Genomic DNA, 19,780 nt, shown 5'->3' with positions numbered 1-19,780 from the left:
ATGCCCAGCAATGATACCTCCATTAAAACAGAGTCTAACTATTGCCTCTCAATATACAGTGGGAACTCCCATTGAAACTGCCACTGTCAACATCCTGGAGTTACCATTGTCCTGAAACTGAACTGCACCCACTGTGGTGTGACGATGGAGCTCCTTTCACAAGGTTGTGTTGTCCTTGGTTTTTTTCAAAAGTGTTTTGCGAGACCCAAGTTCCAAAATATCTGGCTTGATCTATTGCAGGAAAGTTTTTAAGATTAAAAAATAACATTTGTACAATGAAAGGGGAGCGGCCAGTTCTCCCAGCTGAGCTTTTCTCTGGTTTTGTTTTGTTTTGAGCAACTTGGCTGTTCAGGAGCAAGCGGTCAGTTTTGATGCTACTGGTTAAAAAAATAGCTACATAGAAGAAGGTATTCCATGCTGAAGCTCTCTGTGACCTCTTTCTCTCTCTGACATCTGTCCTGTCAGACTTTGTGTTTGATTTTACCTTTTTTGCCAAGGGGTGCTTGTGGGGATTGTTACAAGAATTTGTAACAGCATCACTTAGTTGGGATAATCTGTTGGATTTTTGGATAGGTTAATTCTGTGTATTCTGTTCTGTTTTGTTTGTGTTTCATTTAGTAATCTTTCAAATAAATTCTGTTTTGTTTCCAACCAAATGGTTGGGCCAGCTGCATCACTCTTGGACTATCCACTTTATACCTGCTTAAAGCAACTAGCAAAGGGTCCACTTATTTTCTTGAAATATTTGGATGGGGTCTGGTCACAAAATAAATACTGTGGGTACGAAGCAGGTCAGAAACTGGGAATAAACAGAACAATCAATTCACCTTACAGTGCTTCAAAGTCTACCCACCATCTACAAGGCAGAGGTCAGGGGCGTGATGGAATACTCACCATTTACCTTGATGAATGCAGCTCCAACAACACTCATTGACACTATTCAGCACAGAGGACAGGTTGCTTGACTGGTACCGCATCCACAATCATATACTCCACCACAGACTCTCAGTAACAGCTGTGTGTACTGTCTATAGAGCCATAGAGACGTACAGCATGGAAACAAACCCTTCGGCCTAACCTGTCCATGTCGACCAGATATCCCAACCCAATCTAGTCCCACCTGCCAGCAGCCAGCCCATACTCCTCCAGACCCTTCCTATTCATATACACATAGTCTAGATTATTCATATACCCATCCAAATGCTTCTTAAATGTTGCAATTGTACCGGCCTCCACCACATCCTCTGGCAGCTCATTCCATACACATACCACTCTCTGTGTGAAAATTTTGCCTCTTAGGTCTCTTTTATATCTTTCCCCTCTCACCATAAACCTATGCCCTCTAGTTCTGGACTCCCCGACCCCAGGGAAAAGACTTTGTCTATTTATCCTATCCATGCTCCTCATAATTTTGTAAACCTCTATAAGGTCACCCCTCAGCCTCTGACGCTCCAGGGAAAACAGCCCCAGCCTGTTCAGCCTCTCCCTATAGCTCAAATCCTCCAACCCTGGCAACATCCTTGTAAATCTTTTCTGAACCCTTTCAAGTTTCATAATATCTTTCTGATAGGAAGGAGACCAGAATTGCACACAATATTCCAACAGTGGCCTAATCAATGTCCTGTACATCCGCAACATAACCTCCCAACTCCTGTACTCAATACTCTGACCAATAAACGAAAGCATATCAAAACGCTTTCTTCACTACCTATCTACCTGTGACTCCACTTTCAAGGAGCTATAAACCTGCACTCCAAGGTCTCTTTGTTCAACAACACTCCTTAGGACCCTACCATTAAGTGTATATGTTCTGCTAAGATTTGCTTTCCCAAAATGCAGCACCTTGCATTTATCTGAATTAAACTCCATCTGCCACTTCTCAGCCCATTGGCCCGTCTGATCAAAATCCTGTTGTAATCTGAGGTAACCTTCTTCGCTGTCCACTATACCTCCAATTTTGGTGTCATCTGCAAACTTACTAACTGTACCTCTTAAACTTGTATTCAAGTCATTTATGTAAATGACAAAAATTAGAGCACCCAGCACTGATCCTTGTGGCACTTCACTGGTGACAGCCCTCCAGTCTGAAAAACAAGCCTCCACCACCACCCTCTGTCTTCTACCTTTGAGCTAGTTCTGTATCCAAATGGCTAGATCTCCCTTTATTCCGTGAGATCTAACTTTGCTTACCAGTCTCCCATGGGGAACCTTGTTGAATAACTTACTGAAGTCCATATAGATCACATCTACCGCTCTGCCTTCATCAATCCTATTTGTTACTTCTTCAAAGTGCATTGCAGAAATTTAACAAAGATCCTTAGACATAACCTTCCAATCATTCAACCACTACACCTAGAAGAGCAAGGGCAGCAGATATGTGGGAATGCAGCCATCTCATGTTTCTCCCTGTGCCCTACTGACTTGTAAATACATTGTCGTTTCTTCAGTGTTGTTTGATCAAAATCATGGAATTCCCTGTTTAAGACATTGTGGATCTACCTCAAGCACAAAGACTTCAGCAGTCCAAGAGGGCAGCTCACCACCACCTTCTCAAGGGCAACTATGGATGGGGAATAAATGCTGGCTGAGACAGCGATGCCCACATCCCATGAATTCAGTAAAACAAAGATTCTGATAGAAAGTTGCATACTGAATTAAACCAACTGTGTTCATACCTTCCTATATCTGACTTATTGTTAATTTTAAGTTAGTCCAATTAGTTTCTGTGGGAGGTCTTGTGTCACATTGGCTGAGTCAGATGTTCTCGGTTCACGTTCCACCATATGATATGAGAAAGGTAAGTGTGTTCATCTGGCTGCAGACCCTTCCAACATATCCCATGGGCTGGCAGTGCGAGTGGGCAAGATTCCTATTCAGTCATTTGTTGCAGCCTCTGACTATCCATTGCTCCAAACCATAACGTGGATGTAAAGGAAATGTAGACAGAGCAACATGGACTCCCTGAATGAGCTGTAACACACCACCATCAAGCAACTGCTTGAGTAATATATGCCCAGTGATGCCCAAATCCTATGAGTGAATTAAAATTTTTTCTTAAACTGATACTAGGGATCACCAAGTACACATAGGTTGGCAAGCTTCATAAAAATTAAATAAAAGCAAGTCTCAGCTAAAATTAACATTTTGTCCAAGGGCAATGTAACCAATCAGCAACACTTCCTGCATGGCCCATCAGGGGTGCGATCATTTTGACCAATTCCATCATATTTTAACTTTGTATCTGTATGAAAGTCTGAGTGACTGCACAAAGGCTGCTTACTTGACCTCAGATTTTTATATTTTTCTCAGAAATAGCAGGCAATGAACATGTTCCTTTTGTAACTCAAGATAACGTTAATATAGCAGTGTTGTTACAGTCAAGAATTATTTACATAGTTTTTAATTACAATATGATTTAACTTGTGCTAAAATGAACCTAAAATGTTTGCTGAGAAGATTGAAAAGACGAGAGTCCGTTTACTTCTTTCTCACCTGGTCATAATAATCGCTCTGGATGAAAATGTCATTCCAAATGAATAAAAAGTGAGGTCTGCAGATGCTGGAGATCAGAGCTGAAAATGTGTTGCTGGTTAAAGCGCAGCAGGTCAGGTAGCATCCAAGGAACAGGAAATTCGACGTTTCGAGCATCCAAATGAATAGTATTACACATTAATGAGAAAACATAATATGTATGCATATGCTGTTTCTTATCTTCTTTTCGTAGAGCCATCTGGATGTGTTAAGGCCTCAATGAAATTAGTATACAGAAGAAACAATATAATTGCATTACTTATTTATCACCTTTTAGACTCAGGAGAAAGGCCACATAGCATAGACAAAGATTGATGCAAGTGGAGATGCATCATTGGGAAGTACCATGGATTGGGTAATCAAAGTGTTTCTTAAACAGAGGATAATTACACTGGAAAACCTTACATTAAGAGAACAGAAGACAAACATAGTTCTTAGGAGCATGTTCACAAAAGAGGAAAAGTTTGTCAAGTCAGTCTTATTACAGGATGATTGACAAAAAGAAAAATAAACTTGCATTTATATAAGGGTTATGGCCTCAGGATATCTGAAAGTACCTTGCAGCTGATGATTTACTCTTGAAGTTCCCAATGAGTAGTCACCTTCTGTGTGATTTTGATATTACCTAGCACAGGTGAGAAGTAATCAATGAGAAGATAAATAGTCCACTTTGGTAATTGATTTATTTTGATGTCTGTATGAGACTTTTGGGGAATCTCTAGTTTTAGATGTACAATTAGAGCAGAATCTTCTACATGACTGGAGAGACCTGTGGCATCCTGATATTGGTGTGGGGCCTCTGTACAATGGAGACAGCAATAGCACAAATGGCCGGGCAGAAAAGAGTAGATCAAGATTTGCTACTGTTAGTCATTGATCAGTTCAGTGAGCTGGGATGGCCATTTAGCTGGCTAGGGGTTAGGAGGCCAGGGATTGACAATAGTGTTAAGCATTCATGAAATGTAAATATGGAGGAACATTATTCCTGCTCTAGATTCTGCATTAACTACAAATACCTTTTGGGAAGCTTGCTTATTATAATGCATGCAGATAAAAGGGTCATTTTATTGATGGCTGTTTATTGCCAATGGCACCACCAGGTAGCACAGCACCAACATATGTGCAGAAATGTTGTTCTGCAGTCAAACATTTGAGCATGGCTCACTGAAGTCAGTGGACATAATGATATGGAATACAATAGAGACTTGTCAGTTCGGGATTTTGTTGCACTTGCAACACTATACTGCCCAAGCACTAGTGAAACAGATGCCCCGAAATGAACTAACAAATGGTTGACCAAATAATGTCCTCAGAAAGAGCGCTTGCTGCCTGACCTGTTAGTTCACTCATTGCCCATTGCCTGAGTGAAGAGACGAGCCTTGCAGTGAGGGATGCAGTGAGCAGTATTTGGGAGGGTTGTGTCCAGCTGTAAGGGGGAGGGGATGCAGTCAGTGATTAGTAGTGAAGAGAGGCAGTAGCCAATAGGACAACAGGACTGGCAGCCAGAAGGCTCTGATGTAGCAATATTAAGTCATCATCACCATCTGTACATAAACAGGCAACCTCCTTGGAGATGACAATGCACACTTTGTGCTTGGCCTGCCTTAGGGCTAATCAAGCTTGAGGAGAAGACCTCAAATAGGTATGAACGTCCTTATTTAAGTCCTGTTCCAACTTAGTGTATATCTCAACAGAAATGTGTATACATTTCCCACTTGTAATACCGGGGCAAAGTAGACCAATGAGTAAACAAAAATAAGATGGAATTAAGCAGTCCATGTGTTTTAAAACTAATCAGTCAGTCTCCACAAAACAACAACAAGCCCCAATCTGAGAAGCATTTGATAAGATCCTGGAAGTTTCTCTTTTGGAGATTTAAGAACTAATTTAACTTAAAAGATTAAAAGAATTGGAAGGTAGCCCAAACCCTAAGTTTTCTAATTGTTTAAGCAGGTGTGAAGTGGATATTCTAGGAGTGATGCCTGAATAGCTCTTCTTTAAATGCCGCTCATTATGCCATTATCATCTTGCCTGCAAATCTCTGATTCAAATGTGTGGGAAAAGATTTGCTAAACCACAATAGGCCCACAAAAGCAATATTGGCCAATTGTACCAGAACACCCAGAATTCCCGAGCAGCTCACAAGCTGAATCAGACAGCACGCAGACAAAGGAATACATTTTAAGTTCCAAAGGACATGACAGGGCACCACAGATATCACAAAGTCCTAAGGGCAGTTTCAAACTCAGCAATACCAAAGCCACACAAAGAGCAGGACAGAGAGGCAGGCATCAGCAAGGACAGCTCCAGGAACAGAACAATGGAAGCACCTCACCACTTCAGAGGAGACATTAACACCTACCTGTGAAGAGGAATGAAACTATTGTTACTGTCAGGAGGTTGCATTGTGTGAAGGAACAGGACATTCACACAATAAACTGTTTTCTAATTAGCATCCTTGCAACTAAATTACTCCATTTCCAGAAACATTGTATCTTCCCATTCCTTAATCAGTGTCATTTTGCAGCATTACTATAAAACTTGTCTCATCTTCAGCTCTGGGAAGAGAGATTCTGATCTACCTGTGCAGACTGTCAGCTCTGTGTCAGCCTCGTCAATTTCTCTTCCAGCGATATCGCTGGCAATAAACTGTTTGTCAATTTCACTTCGAGCTGTGTTTTGTGATCTCTAACCTATTGGGCAAATTTCTCTGAAAAAATGTATCTATTTTAGATGCATTCTTACCTCACCTGAAATATGTTTTTTAAAGATCTCTCTGAGACAACTCCTTTCTGTGCTTTAAAGTCCACTATTCGCCACTCTTCTGTCATAACTCATCTTTGAAGACAGAGATCAGCCCTTAGGCTTTGCTTTGCACTTTTTTAAAACACTATCTTCTGTAAAAGAACACAAATTTTATTTTTTTTTAAACTGTGGACTAACTGAGAAAAGAACTGTTTGCAGTGAGGGTCTGAGGAAGCTCTTTTAAAAGCATGTTACTGAAACCCATGGTGTGAGCTTTGTTCAAGCAATGAGTGGGAGTGGGGATGGGGGACATGTTTGAAAATGGCTGGCTCTGTGGAGCCTTTGTACAAAATGAGATTCAAGCACCAACAGGCTGCTGATTGATTTATGGAACTGTAAAGACTTGGTGACGTCAAGCTTGACAACAACGATCCGAAGGATTTTTTTGGCTTTGCTGATTATGGTTCTGTACTGGTTGTACATATTGAGTATTTTGTAGTTGTGGATAATGTTATAACATGTGGCTTGTGGGACAGCAACTTTTCTGTGGATTCAGTCCCAAACTGCAATGACTGCCTTTGCCACTTTGCAGACTAGGTGCACTTTTCATGCTTTGCTATGTCAAGACTATGATGGGAAGAATATATTGATAATCAAGGCCCATCACTTCACAAGTTGCATCTCACTTCTATTCTTCTGATCCTGTTTTTCCAAATAAAAGGACTTTCACTCGGTTTCTTTAATAAACTCGAAAATAATTAATTCAATTCTAAAATCAAGTGACAAAATTGGTTAATAACTAGACTATTTTCTAGAATTAGAACAATATTCTCATTTAATCTCAAAACAAACACACACCCAACACATACTCTGCAGAAATGATATTCTGAAAGGCCAAAAGCAAAATACCTTCATTTGCCAATGGTCAGAAATTAATAGATAGAGTTTGACGAATGGGTTTCTTATTAATGAAATCAAATTGCTGACAGCCCAGGACGATGAAAGTTCTTTCATACAAGGGTTTGATATAAATGGAAACTTTGTTGTTTCCGAGTGCTTGGAAATTAATTTCAGGTCAGCTTCTCAGGGTTTATAAGATATTCAAAATACTGAGAAGTGGAAACATTCTCAGTTTCCCAATTACTTCAACATGGAAAGTGAGAGACAGATTTGTAGCTTTGAACATTTTTCTTCCTTCTAACTCCCTACTTGCCTTGAAACAGAAAGCAAGATCAGGAAGGATTGCTAGGCAACTATCAACACAGTACACTATAGTCTTTTCCAAAGTCAGCAATTGCCAGCACTTCAGAACTATAAACTTAATTTATTATTTTCTTGAAAAGATTGCTTGGCTGTTTTCCAAAATCGGTTGACTTTCTGTAAATAGCAGATGGGTCACAGCCCACATTAAACGGTTGACCTCATTCCTCCTTTCTTCTTTAGTAAATCTCCTAATTCAGAAAGTGTCCAAAAAAAATAGGTGGAACCGTGGCAAATGGAATTCCACCCAGAAAAGTGGGAATAGTGCACTTGAGAGAGTTAAGAAGTCAAGGGATTGTACAGTGAATGATATGAACCTGGAATGTGCTGGAGATCAGAGGGATCTTGCAGTGCATGCCCATAGATCCCTGAAGTTAACAGTGCAGGTAGATAAGGTCATTAAGAAGACATATGGGGTACTTGCCTTTGTTAGCCGAGGGACTGAATATAAGAGCAGGGAGGTTATGGTGGAACTGTGTCAAACACTAGTTAGGCCACAACTGGAATTTTACATGCAGTTTTGGTCACTGCATTACTGGAAAGATGTGGTTACACTAGAGAAGGTGCAAGAACATTTAGTATAATGCTACCTGAGCTCAAGTGTCTGAGCTATGAGAAAGGATTGGACTGGCTAGACTTATTTTCCTTGAAGTGAGGAGTGAGGATCTGATAGAATTGTATAAGATTATAAGGGGCATAGGTAAAGGAGATAGCAAGGCATTTCATACATTATTAGAGGCATTACTAACCATGAGGCATAGACTTATAGTAAGAGGTAAAATATGAAGAGGAGAATTTTGAACCTGAGGATGGTGGAAATTTGCTATCTCCAAGGATAGTTGAGTTCTAAGCTGTATTAGATAGTCACTTACATTGCCAATGTCTAGAGAGCTAAGGGCCAAGAATTGGCAAATAGGATTTGTGTAATGAAATCTTTGTGGACTGGTGCAGACTCAGTGGGCTTAATGGCCTCCTTCAGAGCTGTACAGAGTGTATTTGCAGTCAATAATGAAATGCTAATGTTCTGTTGACTTGAAAAGAAAGCTGCCCACAAAGATCCAATTAGCTCCGTGCTGTGGATGTCAGCTTTTTGTTATTTCTTTCACAGGAATTGAGCATTGCCAACTTGGCTAGTGTATAATCTCCATGCCTAGGTGCCCACAAGAAGGTGGTGGTGTGGGTTATGTTTTTGAGCTCCTGCAGTGGATTTTGTTTAGCTAGATCAGCAATGCTAAGGAAGGATTGCCAGGATTTTGACTCAGCAACAGTGTAGGAAGGGTGATATATTTCCAACTCATGAGTGGCTTGGATGGGAACTTGCAGGTGGTGGTGTTCCTATATTCCCATGTCCTTGCCCTTTTAGATGGAAATGGTCATGGGTTTGGAAAGTGCTGTCAAAAGATCTTTGGTGAATTTCTGCATTGCATGATGCAATGGTGGGCACTAAGGACTCAGATCTTTGGTGGTGGAGAGCATGAATATTTGTGGATATGGTACCAATCAAGTAGACTAAATTGCTCTGGATGGTGTCAAGCGCCTTGATTTTTTTGGAGCAGCACCCATCCAGGCAAGTGGAGAATATTCCATCACACTTCTGACTTGTGCCTTTGAGATGGTGGACATGATTTAGGGTATCAGAAGGTGAGTTACTTAGAGCAGGATTCTTGTAGTTGGCATATTTCTATGGCTAGTCCATACCTAGGAGATGGTCATTACCTGGCATTTGTGTAAAATGAATATTTCCTGCCACTTGTCAACTTGAACATTATCCATGTTTTGTTAATTTAGATGTGAAACGCTTTGGAAAAAAAATCAATGGACTATTATTCCAGAGATCAAGGTATTGCTTTAGTGACCTGAGTTTGAGTCCCACCATGGCAGATGGTGGAATTTAAATTGAAAGTCTGAAATTAGAACATAGAACATAGAACATTACCACACATAATAGGCCCTTCCGTCCTTGATGTCGTACTGACCAGTAGAACCAATCTGAAGCTATTCTATCCTACACGATTCCATTTTCATCCATACGTTTATCCAATGACCATTTAAATGCCCTTAAAGTTGGCAGGTCTACTACTGTTACAGGCAGGGCATCCCATGCCCCCATTACTCTCTGAGTGAAGAAACTACCTCTGACATCTGTCCTATGTCTCTCACCCTTCAATTTAAAGTGATGTCCTCTTGTGCTAGCCATCACCATCCGAGGAAAAAGACTCTCACTGTCCATCATATCTAACCCTCTGATTATCTTATATGTCATCTCTCAATCTTCTTCTCTCTAATGAAAACAGCCTCAAGTCCCTTAGCATTTCCTCATAAGGCCTTCCCTCCATAACAGGCAACATCCTAATAAATCTCCTCTGAACTCTTTCCAAAGCTTCCACGTTCTTCCCATAATTCAAAGAATCCCAACAGTGTGGAAACAGGCCCTCCGGCCCAACAAGACGACACCGACCCTCCAAAGAGCAACCCACCCAGACGCAGTCTCCATTCCCATTACTCTAGATTTTACTCCTGTCTAATGACCTAACCTGCACATCCCTGAACACTATCGGCAATTTAGCATGGCCAATTCACTTGATCTGCACATTTTTGGATTGTGGGAGGAAGCCAGAGCACCCAGAGGAAACCCACACATACGTGGGGAGAATGTGTAAACTCCACACAGACAATTGCCTAAATCTGGAATCGAACCTGGGTTCCTGGTGTTGTGAGGCAGCAGTGCTAGCCACTGAGACATTGTGCCGCCCTAATGCAGTGACCAGAACTGACCGCAATACTCCAAGTGCGACTGCAACAGAGTTTTATACAGCTGCATGACCTTGTGGCTCCGAAACTCAATCCCTCTACAAATAAAAGCTAACACACTGTATGCTTCCTTAGCAACTTTCAGCAAAAGTGAGTACTGCAGATGCTGGAGATTAGAGTCAGGAGTGTGGTGCTGGAAAAGCACAGCAGGTCAGGCAGCATCCGAGTAGCAGGAAAATTGATGTTTCAGGCAAAAGCCCTTCATCAGGAATGGCAGTCTGATGAAGGGCTTTTGCCCGAAACGTCGACTTCCTGGGCTTTGAATGCTGCCTGACCTGCTGTGCTTTTCCAGCACCACACTCTCGTCTCTTTTTAACAACCTTATCAACCTGGGTGACAACTTTCAGAGGTCTATGTACATGGACACTGAGGTATCTCAGCTCATCTACACTACCAAGGATCTTACCATTCGCCCAGTACACTGCATTCCTGCTACTCCTTCCAAAATGAATCACCTCACACTTTTCTGCATTAAACACCAATTGTCACCTCTCAGCCCAGCTCTGCAGCTTATCTATGTCCCTCTGTAACTGACAACATCCTTCAGCACTATCCACAACTCCACTGACCTTAGTGTCATCTGCAAAATTACTAACCCATCCTTCTATGCCCTCATCCAGGTCTTTTATAAAAATGACCAACAGCAGTGGCCCCTAAACAGATTCTTCCTACACCACTAGTAACTGAACTCCAGGATGAACATTTCCCATCAACCACCACGGTCAGCTTGCCGATTTCTGATCCAAACTGCTAAATCACCCTCAATCCCATGTTTCTGTATTACATGCAACATCCAAAAGTAGGGAACCTTATCAAACACCTTACTGAAATCCATTTACACTACATCTACCACTTTACCCTCAATCACCTGCTTGGTCACCATCTCAAATAATTCAATAAGGTTGATATAACCGTGTTGTCTATCCCTAATCAACTTATTCCTCTCTAGATGATTATAAATCCAATCTCTATAATCTTTTATAACACTTTACTCACAACTGAAGTAAGGCTCACTGGTCTATAATTACCAGGGTTATCTCTACTCCCCTTCTTGAAAATTTGCTATTCTCCAGTCTACTGGCATTATTCCTGTAGCCAATGATGACATAAAGATCAAAGCCAAAGGTTCTGCAATCTCCTCCCTGGCTTCCCAGGGAATCCTAGGATAAATTCCATCTGTCCCAGAGGATTTATCTATTTTCACACTTTCCAGAATTGCTAACACCTCCTCCTTGTGAACCTCAATCCCATCTAGTCTAGTAGTCTGTATCTCAGTATTCTCCTTGACAATGTTGTCTATTTATAATGAGATTACTAAGGGAGTGTTGCTGAACAAAGAAACCTTGGAGTGCAGGTTTATAGCTCCTTGAAAGTGGAGTTGCAGGTAGATAGGATAGTGAAGAAGGCATTTGGTATGCTTTCTTTTATTGGTCAGAGTATTGAGTACAGGAGTTGGGAGGTCATGTTGTAGCTGTACAGAACATTGGTGAGGCCACTGTTGGAATCTTGCATGCAATTCTAGTCTCCTTCCTATCGGAAAGATATTATGAAACTTGAAAGGGTTCAGAAAAGGTTTACAAGTATGTTGCCAGGGTTGGAGGATTTGAGCTAAAGGGAGACGCTGAACAGACTGGAGCGTCAAAGGCTGATGGGTGACATTATAGAAGTTTACAAAATTATGAGGGGCATGGATAATTTAAATAGACAAAGTCTTTTCCCTGGGGTCGGGGAGTCCAGAACTAGAGGGCATAGGTTTATGGTGGGAGGGGAAAGATATAAAAGAGACCTAAGGGGCAACCTTTTCACTCAGAGTGGCATGTGTATGGAATGAGCTGCCAGAGGATGTGGTGGAGGCTAGTACAATTGCAACATTTAAGAAGCATTTGGAATAGTATATGAATAGGAAGGGTTTGGAGGGATATGGGCCGGGTGCTGGCAGGTGGGACTAGATTGGATTGGGATATCTGGTCGACATGGATGGGTTGGACTGAAGGGTCTATTTCCATGTTGTGCTCTATTACTATACTGACGAAAAATATTCATATAGTGCTTCTTCTATCTCCTTGACTCCGTGCACAACTTTCCACTACTATCCTTGATTGGCCCTAATCTTACTCTAATCATTCTTTTATTCCTGACATACCTATAGAAAGCTTTAGGGTTTTCATTGATCTATCTGCCAACAATTTTTCATGTCCCCCTCCTGGCTTTTCTTAGCTCTCTCTTTGGACCTTTCCTGGCTAACCTCAATAAACCTTCATGTGTCATCCTAATATAAACCTTCTTCTTCCCCCTGACAAGAGATTCAACTCCTTCAGTAAACCACAGCTCCCCTGTTTGACGACCTCCTCCCTGTCTGATGGGCACATACTTGTCAAGGACACGCAGTACCTGTTCCTTGAATAACCTCCACATTTCAATTGTGCCCATCCCCTTCAGTTTTTTTCCCCATCCTATGCCTCCTACATCTTGCCTTGTCGCATAATAATTGCCTTTCCCCTAACAATAACTCTTGCTGTGCAGCATATAAACTATCCCTTTCCATCGCTAAAGTAAACATAACTGAATTGTGATCACTATTTGGAGGCTCACCTACCTCCAAATCTAACACCTGGCTGGGTTCATTACCCAGTACCAAATCCAATGTGGCCTCGTGTCTTGTTGGCCTGTCTACATACTGTGTCAGGAAACCATCCTGCACACATTGAACAAAAACTGAACCATCTAAAGTACTCGATATTTAATGTTTCCAGTCAATATTTGGAAAGTTAAAGTCCCCATAACAACTACCCTGTTACTTTTGCTCCTAACCAGAATTGTCTTTGCTATCCTTTCTTCTGCATCTCTGGAACTATTTGGAGGCCTACAGAAAACTCCCAACAGGATGACCTCTCCTTTCCTGTTTCTAACCTCAGTCCATACTACCTCAGTAGAAGAGTCCTCAAATGTCCTTTCTGCCCCTGGAATACTGTCCTTGACTAACAATGCCACACCTCCCCTCTCTTTTACCAACTTCTCTGTTCTTACTGAAGCATCTAAATCCTTGAATCTGCAACAGCCCAGCTCTATCCATGTCTCCAAAATGGCCAGAACATCGAAGTCCCAGTTACTAATCCATGCTGCAGATTCACCCACCTTATTCCAGACGCTCCTGGCATTGAAGTAAACTCACTTCAAACCACCTTCCTGCTTGCCAGTGAACTCTTGTGACCTTGAAACCATATTCTGACCACATTGTTCTCATACCTCCTGGACCCTCGAACTACAACTTAGGTTCCCATCACCCTGCTGAATTAGTTTAAACCCTCCCAAATAGCATTAGCAAATCTGCCCCACCAGGATATTGGTACCCCTCTGGTTTGGGGGTCGATCATCCTGCTTGTTGAGGTCCCATCTTCCCCAGTATGATCCCCAATTATCCAGGTATACCAAAACCCTCCCTCTTGCACCATCCCTGTAGCCATGTGTTCAACTCCTCTCTCTCCCTATTCCTCGCCTTGTTAGCATGTGGCACGGGCACCAACTCTGTTTGTTCTAGCACTAAGCTTCCACCCTAGCTCCCTGAATTTCTGCCTTAAATCCCCATCTCTTTTCCTACTTATGTCACTACTACCTATGTGGACTATGACTTGGGGTTGCTCCCCCTCCCCCTCAGGGATCCGAAAATACAATCCGAGATATCATGAATCCTGTCATCTGGGAGGCAACACACCAATTGTGAGTCTCTCGCATTCCCACAGACCCTCCTATGTGTCCCCTAAATATGGAGTCTCCAATGAGTAGTGCTCTGCTCATTTACCCTCTTCCTTGCTGAGCAACAGGGACTGACTCTGTGCCAGAGATCTGTGCCCCATTGCTTACTCCTAGTAAGTTGTGCACTCCAACAGTATCCAAAATGGTGCACTTGTTTTTGAGGGGAATGGCCACAGGGGATCCCTGCACTGTCTGCCAGTTTCATTTCCATCTCCTGACGGCAACCCATCTGCCCTTTTCTTGTACTTGAGGTGTGACTACCTTCCTGTAACTCCTCTCAATAACCCCCTAGGCCTCCCGAATGATTTGAAGTTCATCTAGCTCCAGGTGTAGTTCCCTAACGTGGATTTCGAGGACCTGGAGTTGAGTGCACTTCCTGCAAATGTAGTCAGCAGGGACTCCAGTGGGGACAGCAGGGACTCCTTACCACCCACATTCTTCAGGAGGAACATTCAACTGCTCTAACCGCCATTCCCACTATTTTAAATTCCCAAAGATACTGTAGAAAAATAAAGAATAAAAAAAGCTAGTTATTTGGAGAAGTTGAGAGTCTAATGATGACCATGAGATTGTTGTTGATTGTCGGGAAAGACTTGCTTGGTTCACTAATGTCCTCTCGGGAAGGAAATTGCCATCCTTACCCAGTTTTTCCTATGTGTGACTCCAGACCCACAGCAATGTAGTTGATTCTCAGCTTCCCTGTGGGCAGTTAAGGATGGGCAACTAAATGCTGGCCTAGCCAGTGATGCCCACGTCCAGTGAATGAATAAGAAAAATGTTTCTAAAGAGCCTGAATGGTGATGAACATTGTGTAATCATCAGCAATAATCCCTACTTCTGGTGTTATGATGGAGCCAAACCATTCATTAAGGATCTAAAGATTGTTGGGCCTATGACACTACACTGAGGAACTCTTGCAGGGATATTTGGGAGCATAGATAACAAAGCTCCAACAACACCAGCATTTCTTTTATGCTATATATGACTCATACCACTGGAAAGTTTTCCTCCAATTCTCGCTGAATTCAATTTTACTAAGGCTTGGAGTCGCACTCAGTGAAGGGCAGTCATTCTGATGTCAACTTTGGAATTCTGCTCTTTTGTTCATGTTTGTATCAAGGCTGTAATGATGTCAGAGGCTGAATGGCCTTAGAGAAACCTGAATTGAGTGTTCCTGATTAGGTTATTGCTAAGCAAGAGTGCTTTCTGACACGTTCCATCACTTTACCGTTGATTGAGAGTAGACAAATGGGCTGCTAATTGGCCAAGTTGGATTTGTATTATTTTCTGTGTGCAGGACGCACCAATCTTTCACATTGTCAAAGCTGTCAACACTGCTGTAGCTGTACTGGAGCAACTTGGCAGTGAGCATGGCAAGGTCTGGGGCACGTGTCTTCTGCACTATTTCCAGAATGTGATGCTGGGGACTTCTGGAGGAGGCCAACATTAATTTCTTCATTCTGAGGAGCTATAGAGCAGACTTACCAAAGTGGGATTTGGAAGACTAAGTAGATTCACAAGCTGAAACTTCAGGGCGGTGAGATCCAAAGCATCAATGGCCACCATGGAGCTCTGACCAAGCTATAACAACTGTTCTCCCAATGTAACAGCCCCCACACCTCTGGCAAATTACTCTCAATTCTCATTGAGGGACCATAATAATTTTCCATGATTTTGAAATAGGGTCATATGTTTGGGAATAGGTTTGGAAAGCACTTCTATAGAGAGCAAAAGAGAAAATGCTGGATAATCTCAGCAGGTCTGGCAGCATCTGTAAGGAGAGAAAAGAGCTGACGTTTCGAGTCTAACTGACCATTTGTCAAAGCAGCTCTTTGGTTTCAGATTCCAGCATCCGCACTAATTTGCTTTTATACTTCTATAGAGAGTTTTGGTGTTCAATTTCATTTAGCAGAAATAGAAACCAATCACTTTGAAGAATTCGCATGAAATCACACAGAAGCTACAGTGGTGGGTAAATCACCACAAGTTACCTATAATTTGGCTACTTATTAAGAAATCTCACGATCAAGCACTGAAACAATGATTTAAACTTTAAAGCATGTGGCAAACAAAATAAGGCCTTTCAAGTAAACCTCATAACTCAACTTGGCTATTAATGGATTCTGGCCAGGATCCTACCAATGGAGTCTGTCTCTGGAAGTATCCAAGGTTCGATCTTTATGCAGCATTATTGTTCAAATTGGGCTAAAGGTGGGGTTCTAGTGTTATTCTATTCTTATACAGATGTTCATCCTTCAGATTTGTGATGTGATATATTGATGATTCTTTGAAAGTTCTTTCATCCAATATACAAGTCTGTGGCTTGCCTTCTTATCAGAAGTAGCTTCTTTGTTCCTTGTTCCATTTGGAACTTAACTGTCTGTTTGAAAACACAGCTTTCCTGTGATTAATTCCTTGCATTCTTCTGCAGGGCAATCCTTGACCTTTGTGGCAATAAAGCATCCAGTTTATCAAGCAGGCATCAAAGCAGTTTTATTCATGAAATCTCACCAAGACATGGCTAATTGCTTGCAGTCTCTGTAATAACTTGTCTTTGTTCCTTAACAGCTTAAATCAGGTAGTGTTATTGTTGCTTTTTTCTCTGTGTAACTGTTTATCTTTGTTAATTCATACAATCGATGATCAATTATTAAAGTTCCAAAGTTTATAATATGATTTTACAAACAGGTTTTACAGGAAAGGAAATTTACACTGGGGTAGAGATATCTTTAAACACTCTGTTTAGCGATGTTATGACACACTTCTGACGCAGATGGGACTTGAACTCACATCTTCTGGCTCAGAGGTGTGAAATATAAATTTGAGCTAAAGGTAGCAGCAAAGATGTTATGACAAACTTTTTAAAATCTTAAAATGCTACAGCAAATATAAACTCTTCCTGTTTTTTTTCTTTACAAAATATACTTAATTCATAAAATCTGGAAAATACATTACAAAACACCTCAGTTTGAATATTACAGTATTTGCAATAAAATTCAACTTGTCTGCATACTGAAGTACCACTGAGTATGATTGCAACAGTCTTAACATCTTTAATATACATTCCATGTCAGGTATACAACCTGAGGGCAATTAGAAAATGACTTACAATTCTTTAAGGTCATGAAGACCTTAAGATTAAAGATCATGAAGACCTTTGTGTCTCTTTTTGTCCTTTACTTTTAATGTGAGCATTGATTTCAAAAACATTGTGATATTTTATGTGAATTAGGAGCATGTTTATAATTATTTGTGAAAGATCTTATTTGAAATCAAGTAATTTTCGATATCTACCAGGATTGCTGCTTGAAACATGCTGAAACCATCATGCAATAAGTGAGGTGAGTGAGAGATATGCAAAGTCAGTTTTCAAATGAACACATTCCGATATTTTGAAAGCATTTCAACTTACATTCAATATCAATAATTGAGTGGAAAAGTCAAAATAATATTTAGACAATTCATTTACTGAACAATAATTAAGTATTCACTTTGATCAAAGTATATAAAATATTAGATAAATTACAATATTTAGTTACACATTTAGGAAATCAGCAACTTAATCAATAATAGGAAGTGGCATTTGTTTATTTTACTTAAGCAGAAATTGATTTTTTTCAGACTTATAGCATATGAGGTAAGGTTTTATGTGTTTGAATTTTTTGATTTATGCTTTTGGGAACAAAAAAATCAATGAATGTTACTGCGGCTCTTTCATATTTAAATCAGCAACATTCTCAAATATTTTCCAAGCAATTTAGAATAAGCAGAATTAGACATCTACGTTTCTTAGAGATCTGAGAAAATATATCATAGACATTGTGACTATTGGAATGAGCAACAGATAGAAAACCAATTCATTCGACTCTTGGATATTTTCTCTTGAGGTGGACGACGGCAGAACTGGAGGGCATAGGTTCAGGGTGAGAGTGGAAAGGGATCTAAGGGGCAACTTTGTCACGCAGAGGGTGGTGCATGTATGGAATGAACTACCAGAGGAAGTGGTGGAGACTGCTACAATTACAGCATTTAAAAGGCATCTGAACGGGTATATGAATAGGAAGGGTTTAGAAGGATATGGGCAAGTGTTGGTGAATCTAGATTAGGTTAGGATATCTGTCAGCATGGACAAATTGGACTGAAGGGTCTGATTTTGTGCTGAATATCTATAAGACTCTGTGAATCCAGTAAACATTCAGACCGACTCTGATAAACCTCTGTTGAAGATGGCATTGAAAACATGCAATATAAATAGTGTCTCTGTGCACCACGTTTCACACTGAGGTGCCCAGGTTCTTGTGATGCAGTGGTAGTGTCCCTACATTTGGATCAGAGTTCAAGCCTCACTACCCTGGCAGAATGCAATGATTAAAATAATTAGACATTGCCCTACATGTACCCCAAAACAGTATTTTGAAGATTAAGCTAGGTTAGTCCCAGACAGGCTGAGTCTGCTCAGGAACACAACCCTTTAAATCAGAAGTGTCAAAACACTCCTTGCAGGGAGATTCAAGATGGCAGCGACCCAGTAGGTCTGAGTCTGCTGAGCTCTGCTCAGGACCCAGGCAAAGTGGGGTACCTACCCACCCTCACTTTCTAAACTACTAAAAATAGCCTTTTCCCAGCAGCTTTGGTCATTCAGCATCAAACTTTAGGAGTTTGATACATTTTAAAATGACCAAAGGTAAAAGGTCATGGAGTTCGCAACAGACAGGGACCTCTCTCCCACTCCTGCAGCAACAGAGACGTCTGCGGCCGCCCCACGGGGACTTACCTGCAGAGGCAAGCCTGATCTCGGAGTTTGTTAAGCTCCGAGAGAAGATCGACATGTCGATTGAAGAGACCTGGTCCAGGTGGGATGCAATATCAGTCGAGCTGCAGAAACATGACTGATAGATCGAGAAATGCAGGCAGTGTATTGGAAGGGCAAAGCCATGTGCCGCAGCCTCTGAGACCGCTGCTGAAACCTCTGTAGGTCAGGTCCGGGCTCTGGAATGCCGAGTCTGGGCCTTAGAAGAACATATTTGAAGTTGTTGGAAAAATATTCAGTTGCTGGTCCTTCCCAAACAGGAGGAGGAAGGCCAGCTTGTGGATTTCTTGGAGCAATGGCTCACACAGCTGTTGAAGCTAGAGTCTGAACTGGGCTGGGTGTGGGTTGAGCAGGCCCACTGGGTTGCTGTGCGCAGGCCCGGGTTGGACGAGCGCCCCCGCCTGGTTCTAGTCCGACTTCAGCACTACAGGGAAAGCAATGCTGCTGGAGGCCTTCAGAGTTTTGGGGTAGGATCCCCAAGCCGTGGTATACAAGGGATCCAAAATAATGCTGTTCCAGGACTTCTGTCCAGTTGTGGTTTGCAAGAGGAAGGCGTTTGATGAGGTAAAGAAGCGTTTAAGGGATTTAAATATTCAATATTCCATGTGATACCCGGCAAAGCTGCACTTCAGTCATGGAGGATCTGTGTATAACTTTGGATCGCTGGAAAAAGTAAAAGAGTTTTTGGATGCTCTCAAATAGACTGATGGACTTGAACTAGATGGATAATGACTTTATTTTACCCCTTTTCTTTTTCCTCCTCCTCTTTCCTCTTTTCTCTTTTCCATCCTTCCTCGGAGGGGGTTATTTCTTCTGATTCTTAACTATAACTCGCTTGGTTTATCTAATTGTTGGCGGATGTTTCTGAGT

General features: G+C 41.5%; 1 protein-coding gene across 1 annotated transcript in view; it reads right to left on the bottom strand.

The window, feature by feature from the left end:
• rxfp1 (relaxin family peptide receptor 1) overlaps positions 1 to 18,929 on the bottom strand; it is a 169,503-nt gene extending 150,574 nt beyond the window's left edge. Inside the window, 1 exon segment of the mRNA XM_060851437.1 lies at positions 18,875 to 18,929. Within this exon segment, the coding sequence (XP_060707420.1) occupies positions 18,875 to 18,929 (55 nt within the window).
• Between the last annotated feature and the right edge of the window lie 851 nt (positions 18,930 to 19,780).

This window comes from Hemiscyllium ocellatum, chromosome 36, assembly GCF_020745735.1.
Source record: "Hemiscyllium ocellatum isolate sHemOce1 chromosome 36, sHemOce1.pat.X.cur, whole genome shotgun sequence".
In the NCBI taxonomy this organism is placed as follows: Eukaryota; Metazoa; Chordata; class Chondrichthyes; order Orectolobiformes; family Hemiscylliidae; genus Hemiscyllium; species Hemiscyllium ocellatum.
Note: the sequence above shows the minus strand (reverse complement) of the source record. Positions and strands in the feature narration are given on the sequence as shown.